This window comes from Lactuca serriola, chromosome 5 (genome assembly GCF_051521515.1).
Source record: "Lactuca serriola cultivar US96UC23 chromosome 5, Lser_US96UC23_V15, whole genome shotgun sequence".
Classification (NCBI taxonomy): domain Eukaryota; kingdom Viridiplantae; phylum Streptophyta; class Magnoliopsida; order Asterales; family Asteraceae; genus Lactuca; species Lactuca serriola.
Genome location: NC_136412.1, coordinates 61393651 through 61403365, shown reverse-complemented (window position 1 = coordinate 61403365; position 9715 = coordinate 61393651). Strand labels below are relative to the sequence as shown.

General features: G+C 39.9%; 1 protein-coding gene across 1 annotated transcript; it reads right to left on the bottom strand.

Moving 5' to 3' along the window:
• Positions 1–5689: 5689 nt before the first annotated feature.
• LOC145052535 (cytokinin dehydrogenase 5-like) lies at positions 5690–9468 on the bottom strand. The gene is made up of 5 exons (XM_079000358.1): positions 8743–9468; positions 8408–8535; positions 7939–8217; positions 6801–7063; positions 5690–6222 (listed from the first exon to the last, which is right to left on the bottom strand). Exons 1-5 carry the CDS (start codon positions 9320–9322, stop codon positions 5889–5891), a joined length of 1584 nt encoding a protein of 527 aa, XP_078856484.1. The 5' UTR covers positions 9323–9468; the 3' UTR covers positions 5690–5888.
• Positions 9469–9715: the final 247 nt, after the last annotated feature.

Genomic DNA, 9715 nt, shown 5'->3' with positions numbered 1-9715 from the left:
ATCAGACTTGATATGTTTTCACTGCAATCAGTGGGGCCACAAGAAGGCCTAGTGCCCCAGTTTGTTTTCAGCAGGACGGGTGATGGCACCTGCCCCTGCAACTTTGAGGATCACAGACGGCCGTCAGGAACGTGCAGAGGCGCCTACGGTAGGTATGCAATTTCCGTTTCAGTTCTTTTATTTGTGCATGATTATATTGTTATGGTTCTGCATCATTATCGATATGAGTATTTTATTTTTTTGAGCGGCTTGATTGTGATCGAGTTATATGCCATCTGCATACCTTAGATATTTGAATGGTAGTTGGGGGATGTGCTCTATTGGAGAGGTTACATAGGATGCAGTAACTGTAGCATGCCTGGGAGGGACTTGGTATGTCTCGCTAGATCGGAGTTGTATAGTTTTAGAGATGGATTGGTTAGATCCCTAGCTATGGTAAGCTTGGGTTCCTCAGCAGATTAATTATGGAAAGGTAGCAAGGATTGGGATTTCTTCTCGAGCATTGAGCAACAAGGGGTAAGCAGGATCGAAGTGGGGGAGAATCCTCCAAGTTTGCAAAGGTAAGAGCACACAGATCCAGGATGAGTACACGACCTCTGAGAAAGAACAGAAGTAGCACATCGTTTGATGGACTGAAGAATTCCGGATTGGGAATTTGAGAAACTCCCCATCAGTTAGTGCGGGTAATGGTGATGGTAGAAAGTGTTGTAAGACTACGGGGCAGCCGTAGCATTCACTAGCAGTCAGTGGTGGAAAGTGTTGTAAGACTATGCGGCAGTCGTAGCATTCACTAACGGTCAGTGGTAGAGAGTGTTGTAAGACTACGGGGCAGCCGTAGCATTCACTAGCAATTAGTGGTGGAGAGTGTTGTAAGACTACGGGGCAGCCGTAGCATTCACTGGCAATCAGTGGTGGAAAGTGTTGTAAGACTATGTGGCAGTCGTAGCATTCACTAGCGGTCAATGGTGGAAAGTGTTGTAAGACTACGGGGCAGCTGTAGCATTCACTAGCATTCAGTGATGGAAGGTGATGTAAGACTGCAGGTAAGCCGTAGCATTCCATGGTAGCTTCGTTAGCGGAGTTGGGGCGAGGCCCTTATCTCCTAGTGATCAGATAGGGATCAGGAATGGGTAGTGGACGAGAATGGTAGGGAGTTTGCCTGTATAGCCCTAGAGAGGTGAGACCTTGGGAGAGGCCGCTCCAGGATATAGTAGGGTAAGACTCGTGGGCAAGCCCGTATGAGATTAGCAGTGTAGGTGAGACCTGAGAGCAGGGTTGCTCAGTAGTATGGTTGGGTGAGACCCATGGGCGAGGCCCAAGCGAGAGTGGTTAGACAAGTGGGACTAGAAGGATAGAGGCGGGTGGGACCCGTGGGCGAGGCCCGTGAGTTTTAGCAGCAGAGGTGGGACCTGGTAAGGACCTTAGTGTTAAGATAGGGGATCGAGGACCCCAGGATTGTAGTGCCTGAATGGCAGAATAGATTGAGCAGTTGTAGGTGGTCGAAGTTTCTTCGAAAGTCGCTGGGAGCAACTACGAGTTGTGTTGGGACTAGCGACCGATGGGATCCGGTAATCCAGATATTGATAGGTTGGTAGGGACCAGGGTGGTCTCAGTTCATCCGGAAGACAGATAAGGAATAGCAGAATTTTCAGTCAGTAGCAGTGTGGGTAAGCAGTCTATGGTGGGATTCAGTTAGTTGATCGTGGGATGCTCGACACTAAATTATAATAGAAAGAAATGCCCAGTGGATACTAGCAATAATGACCCGTATTGGAGGTAGCGGGAGTAATGGATTTGGTGAGGATAGGATCTTCACAGTGACAGAGGAAATAGTTGGTTGTGGAGCATTGCCTTGGGAAGGCAAGGAAATCGTGCAAGGAAAGAAGGGGTGAACCCCTATGGGTTCAGTGCAGTACTCGGAGAGTACCAGAAGGATTGTCGGTTGAGTAAGTTGTGTTTCCAGAATGTTCAGGGTAAGGGTTGACCCGAGATTATTATCCGCAAGGATTAATGTTAGTCATAATGACCGGGCAGAAGACCAGCGAAAGTAGACAGCTGGTGTTGGAGTAATTAGTAGGGTATTGGGAGCAGATCGCAGGCGGTGGGCCATAGCAAACTTCGAGGACGAAGTTTAGTTTAAGTGGGGGAGAGTTGTAACACCCAAAGTCAGGAAGGCCAAGAAAGGAAAGGAAACCCTAAGTTTAGGGGACGACTTGTTGAGTCCAATGAGGAACTTGGCGAGTCCGAGCGGGATCCGGGTCAACGAGTAAGTGACCGACTCGTCGAGTCGGCTAAGGAGACCCGGCGAGTCTGGTCTGAACGAGGAAAACCCTAAATCCGGGACGTGGAACCTATTTAAACGTCTCATTCTCTCCCCTAAGGTTCCTTTACTGCCTCTCTAACCCAGAACACCGAACCCTAAGCCCCGTTGTTGCTCATTCAAGCTTCCAAGCCATTTTTGGGAGATTTGAAGGAAGAAGAAAGAGGGAAATCATTGAAGCTTCAAGGTTTGCCCTTAGATCTGGAGTTTGTGGAACCTTTCAGAGTTATTGAAGGTACTAAGTAGTTTCCTTCAATTAGATCTATTATCGTTATGAGTTTTGGGGCTTTTTAGTCATGTTTAGATATCCATTTGAGTTAGAAGCCAGATCTGAAGTTGCTACTTCGGATCTAAGCACATTTTGGCCTTGTGAAGCATAAAGTAACTGCCCTTGAGTTGATTATAGAGCCTCCTTGCCTTAAACCCTAGTTTTTGGTGTGTTTTGCCTAGATCTCCTTCTCTACACGTAAAGTTTGCAACTTTACGTGAGGAATAGGCTTGGGAAAGGTAGATCTATAGTTTGAAGTCCATGCATGACTCAAAAGTCCTCTGCATGTATGAAGATCTGAAAGGACTCGGCGAGTCCTTTGAGTGGACTCGGCGAGTATCATGAAGATTAGGAGAAACTCGACGAGTGGGATGAACAGCTCGTCGAGTCGGTTGAAGATTGCCTTGTACTCGGCAAGTCTGTTCTTGGACTCAACAAGTCAGGTCGTGAAACCCCAAACCCTTCGAGTTGAGACTCGAATCAGTGAGTCGAGTAGAGACTCAGTGAGTCTGACAGGTCAAGACTCATAAATCGGTAGACTCGGCGAGTCATGGACTGACTCGGCGAGTCAAGTCGCGAATAGAAGGACTTTGAGCATATGAACACGGTGAGTCAGTAGATAGACTCGGCGAGTAGGGTTGACCTGGAAGGTTGACTTTGACCAGAACTTTGTCTTTGACCAGCATTGACTTGGTTGACTTTCGGGGTTCAGTTAGACTAAGTGTTGCATTGATATTGGTATCTCGGGGAGCTAGTGGAGCAGGAGTTCAGGGAGTTTCCGGGCAGCAGCTAGAGGGATTATCAGCAAGTTCAGCAAGTGCAGGTGAGTTTTCCCCTTGTGTGAATGGGTCTACGGCCACAATGCCAGCCCATGTAGTTATGAGAAGAAGACACGGGGGTTAGCCCTAGGCACAGTATGCTAGTATGATATTCGGGACGAGGTCCAGTGATAGCGGGCGGGTGCCAAAGGAATGGTTTATGTGATAGTTTATACTTGTTGTCTGTGTGATACCTGTATGTGCCTGATGGGGAGGTGAGTGTGGGCGAGGTCCCGTATCTCACCAATAGCAGAGTGTGGATGGTGTTCCACATCTCATTAGCAACAGATCAGGGGCGAGGCCCAAGTTAGGGAAAGAGTGAGTGTGGGCTGGGCCCGTATCTCACTATCAGTAGGAGCATGGACGGGGTTCCATGACTCATCAGTAGCAGGACAAGGGCGAGGCCCAGGATAGGCGAGGCCTTAGGATAGGATCCGTTAGTATGTGTTTAGCTTACGTGTTGTGATATGTTTATGTGCTATTATATGTTAGCGGGCGAGGCCCTGTGACAGGCAAGGCCTAAGTGAAACAGATCTGTATCCGAGCGGGGCTCGAAGCCAGGCGAGGCCTGGAGTGGCGGGGCCGTTGTAACGGGCGAGGCCCGAGGTAGAGGGCGAGGCCCAGAATGGCGGGCGTGGCCTAGTATATGCAGTATGTGGTTATGCATGGTATGTGGTAGGGTGGGGAACTCACTAAACTTCATGCTTACGGTTTTCAGTTTTTGTTTTAGGTACTTCCTATAGCGGAGGGAAGAGCTTGGGGTGATCGCATGGCACACACCACAGATTAGACAGCCTGGGAATGTTTTACTCTGATAACGAACATGTGTTTTGGAAATTAATACTCTGATTATGTTTTGGATTGATGATTTTGCTTTAAGTAATATTTTATTAAAAGAAATTGTTAGTCCTGAATTTTGGGATGTTGCAATTTGACAAAACTTCAAAAATGGTCCCTGTGGTTTTCGAAAATATCAAGTTTAATCCTTAAGTTCAAAAAACCTCACAGATGGTCCCTGTGGTTTCAAAACTTTTAACAAACAATCCCTTAGCCACATAAAAAGACTAATATGCTCTTTCTATTTCTTTTCAGAATTAATTTTACATAATCCTATGTAAAAAAAATAAAAAGACAAAATAAATAATTCAGGAGGAGGTGCGCCCAATGAATTATTTATTTTGTTTTTCTATTTTTTAAAATAGGATTAGGTAAAATTAATTCTAAAAAGAAATAGAAAGGACATATTAGTCTTTTTATGTGGTTAAGGGACTGTTTGTTAAAAGTTTTGAAACCACAGGGACCATCTGTGAGATTTTTTGAACTTAGGGATTAAACTTGATATTTTCGAAAACCACATGGACCATTTATAAAGTTTTGTCTTAATATTATTACATTTTTTTTGCAAACCTTTTCATTGTTTACAGTATTATTATTAGGAGAAAATAATAATAGATGATTTCTTGGAACTTATTATAAAAATATATTATAATCCAAAGAAAATAATTATGTATCTATATAAAATTTCTTCTACATAATATAAGAAGTATTTCTTTTTTGTCGTTTTAGCTATAAATTTCTTATATTATCATAAAGTATTAAATACCTAAATATATAACTATATAATTATTACAATATATTCTTGTTATATCAATTTATCTTATTATGATCATTTAATATAATTTAATTAAATTTAAAACTCTGGATGAAATACCCCTTAAATCCCTTAAATAAGAGTAAATTACATGAATGGTCCCTATGGTTTGGGGTAATTTGCATATTTGGTCCTTAATTTACCTTTTTAACTTGGAAGGTCCTAACAGTTTGTTTTTGTTATGCATTTGGTCAATGTCTTACCTAAGAAGACTATTTTACCCTTGATTTTTTAATTTATTTAAATAAGATGTAGGTAAGGTAAGGTGAGATGAAAATGAGTTTGGGGTGTGTTTATTTAACCAAACGTACAAATTATCCCGTACAAATTATCCCAAACTACAGGATCATGTAATTTACTCCTTAAATAATTTAGGCTATGCCGATTTCCAATCATTGGTGATTATAATGAGATATCAAGACTTAAATAATTTAGGCTATGCCGATTTCCAATCATTGGTGATTATAATGAGATATCAAGACATACGCAGATTTACATGGCCCATTGGGTTGAGCATTTGTATAACAAAAAATCTCATTGGGCCAACATTGTTCAAATAATGAAACTAACCCTACTTTGGGCTTCCTTAAGAAGTGAAGAATGTTGTGGAAATTCTACAAAAGCAAAAAAACTATCAATCTAAACATCTGAAATACTTCAGAAAAAATATAAACCGCACCATTTGAACGGTCTACATAAACATCTGATATACTTTCAAAGACGAAAAAACATGTTAAATTCCTCTATTATAACATTAGATCGAGCCTTATGTACACAAGAGGTCAGTAACTATCAATGATTATCCTACTTTCATTTTCCTCTAATCAACCCTCACCACGACCTAACCTCGGACCCAAACCTAGGCTCGAATACCCTTTGACCAGTGGCAAGAATATGCCTAGGGTCAAACTCCATTTTTTTTCTATAAATTTGTTGCCATTTATCTCCATAATGTTCCATCCACTCCTCTTGTGTTGTGTAATGAGGCAAATATTGCTTCACTTTTATGTTTGATTCCTTACAAAACTTCAAAATCTTACGATTTTCTTCGCTCAAATGCTTTAATGTCAATGTCTCCTCCCCATTATCCAATGCAGATCGAAGCAATGCCACCAAGTAAAACACGTCTTCGTCAGGTGTCACAACCGATGACTTCTCATCCCACCTATATTTGTTTATGTAAAATCATTAGTACAAGTATTGATGCAAGATGTAAAAAGTATTGATGATGAAAGTACAATTTGATGACAGTTGGAGGATGGATTATAGAAGGTATTAAAAAGGTCCACAAAGGGTGGCATAACCTGTACTTAAGGCAATTTATGTTGTACTATTATGTAACAGGACATGGATTACCATCTCATCAATGGGTCCTACATGGAAGATCTCTTTCTGACATCAGTATCTTCTCACTTGGACCATTGTACCCGTTCGATCTTTTTTCTTGTTTCGATTAACATCATCTTATATTATCTTATATAATATAGATAGATGATAATGATGATGGATCATCATAGAACATGATGCAACACATGCATTGATGAGTTATACAATGATTATGCATGCATGAGGTAGATGCATGCATGGTCATGGTCAAAGTTCAAAGGACATGAGGTCATGTTGTTGGTTTATGACTTTATGTTATGTAAGATACCCATAAATTCGTTATCAAATGATATGAAATGATGATGAGAAATATATAATTTTTTTTTTTTTTTTACAAGTTGAGATTCTAATTCTTACTTGTTTTTGTTCATGGGGTAGATGAGGATGGGGCCACTAGTTTTATTTCCCAAAATGCCCTTGAAGACTCCTTTATCGAAATCAGCGATTCTTGATTTGGGTACAAACAGGTTAAGCCATGGATGGGGTACCTCCCATAAACCCTTGGACCGGAGCTTCAACTCGGCTTTGTGGACCCGGTCCAGGAAATCAACGTAAGGAAGATCAGTAGTGAACACTGAAGCTGGTATAAAATTTAATTTCTTCAACAAACCTTCCACTTCCTGAAAACCCAATTGGAAATAAATAAATAAATAAAATAAGAAAGTAAAAAAAAAAAAAAAAAAAAAAAAAAAGAAAGAATGGAAGTACATAAAAGAACAGCTACAAAACACTTTTTTGTGTCAGAGGATAAGTTCTGTTACTTGTTTAGTTAATTAAACGATAAAAATGAATTAATTAATAATTAATCAAGACACTGAATTATTAGGTGCTAATAATTTGGTGGGTGGACGGCGTTAGATATACAAGTAATTCTTGACTAAAATAATACTAAAGTTTGTCGTCAATCATCGTATCAAATAGGCCCATAGATCACACAAGATCTTCTATGTTTTCTTGTGCTAATTTCTTTCTTTAATTCCCTTGATCACGTATCTATAGCTAAACACCAATCACATAATCCAGGTTAATTACGTTGCAACTTGCAACGAATCTTAAACCAAATATTTTTAGATATTTTATTAAACTTAATCTTTTGATAGCTACTAAGAACTACTAATAGAGTGTGTCGTTTTCTACTTGAGTCATCACTGATTACCTATGAGTCGTTATTTTCTTCTCCGGCTGTTGAATAATAATACCTTGTTAACGAAAAATCCAAACTAGATAGTTGTTAAGGAAAATTAAAGATTTTATTAAATATTTAATTTTTTTAGTGTAAACTTTAAAGATCCAATTCCAAAGCCTGCGTTTATATACTTTCTTTGATTTAATTTGCCGATTCTACAATATGGTTGCATGTTACATTGAACTCGCTTTTCACTTTTAACATGAACTTTTGGTACTTTTTGCATTTATTCACATGCTACCCACCTACTAAAAATATATGATCTTGAGAATAAAATCTAAATACCCAAAAAGAAAAATCAAGATTTACCTGATCAATGGATTCTGGGTTCGAGGAATCATAATAATTCTTGGTGATTTCCAAACAATACAAAACATTTCCACCAGCTCCAAGAGATGAGATCTTTACAGGGTTTTTAGGGGAGAAAAAAGATGATCTCCAGTTGTTGATCAACCCTTCATCAACGATAACAAAACCCTCGATGTAATCGAACTTTTCAGATTGTGATTCATTGTGTAACGATATAAGATATTCTTGATCATGTGTAAATGCTGAAAAATTCGAATAAAGAACGCGAATCCATCTCACCTGATCATGTTTAATTAATCAAACATCATGTTAATTAAATTAAATTTCAGATAAAAAAACGACCACACATGTACTTTATGTACTTTCTATGTTAACATGCAATAATACATGTCAACATAGTCTTCGAAAATCATTTCATGACTCAATATCATATATTCACATCTTGAATTTAACAATAACAAATACATACCCTTTGAGGTGAAGGTTCTAAGGCAATTCTTGCCCTAGTAATAATCCCGAACTGTCCCAATCCACCTAGTACAGAATGAAACAGTTCGGGATATTTATCATTCGAACACGTCAATACTTGGCCTTTTCCTGCATTTGGTCGTAAAAATTTAATAAAAATGACTATAAAAGGACAAAAACAAATGATGCATGACAAAATTTTGAGTGATGCAATGTTTGTTTGTACTGTATAAGTAAGTAATGCATGTGCATGAAGGATTATATATATATATATATATATATATATATATATATATATATATATATATATATATATATATATATATATATATGTACCTGTGACGACATCCATCTCATGAACATTGCTAATCTGAGGGCCATGGTTGAATGCTTGCCCACTGATTCCTGCATTAGAGAGTGTACCACCAACAGAAAGGTATAAGTAATCAGTCCACGATTTAGGTGCGAGTCCATATTCTAGCGTGGACTTGAGCACATCGATCCAAAGCTCCCCACCCCAAACGTCTACATACATCTTCTTCTCACAAACTTCCGGCACGGCGGGGTTTCTCCCGGATCTACTCATTTGAACGACGACGCCGTTCGCCGTCTGAGACTGGCCGTTTATGGAATGGCCGTGGCCTCTTGCCGACACCGAGAATCCATGAGGCGATTGGTAAGCTAATTTGACAAGCTTTGCGACGTCGTCGGCGGTTGCCGGATGGAGAACTGCAGTCGGTTCGTTACGAGTTGTTTTACCGAAGTCCATGGACGCCGACTTGATGTCGTGTGGGTCGACGCTTAATTTGCCGTCGATTCCGACGCGGAAGAGGTCGGTGACGGTGGGGTTTAGAGTTAAGCCGACGATGACGATGAGACGGCAGATGGCGAATAATAGAAGTAGTTTTCCGGCCATGATTTATGTAGTTGCGGCGGAGTAAACCGGTGGAATGGAAAAAGAATGAAAAGCCAGGGGTTTTTTGGAATTTCAGTTATCTTTTTTCACACAGTGAGAGTGTGTTGTGTGTGTGTCTGCGGGGGTTGGATTATGTCTAGGATATGAGATACAGGTTCGCAATTTATAGAACAATCGAAAAAGAAGGAACTTTGGTGGACAAACACGTGCGATTGGGTTCGAATATGTATGTGACACGTGCGAACACGAGTTAAATTTTTTTTAAATGGTATAATGAATGAGTTACAAAATGGTCCTCAATAGCTTCTTCACCTACATTTTCGGCTCTTTAAAAACAAAATTTGCATTGGTGGTCGCTATAAGATTTTTTTTTTCATTTCAGTCCCTCAAGTT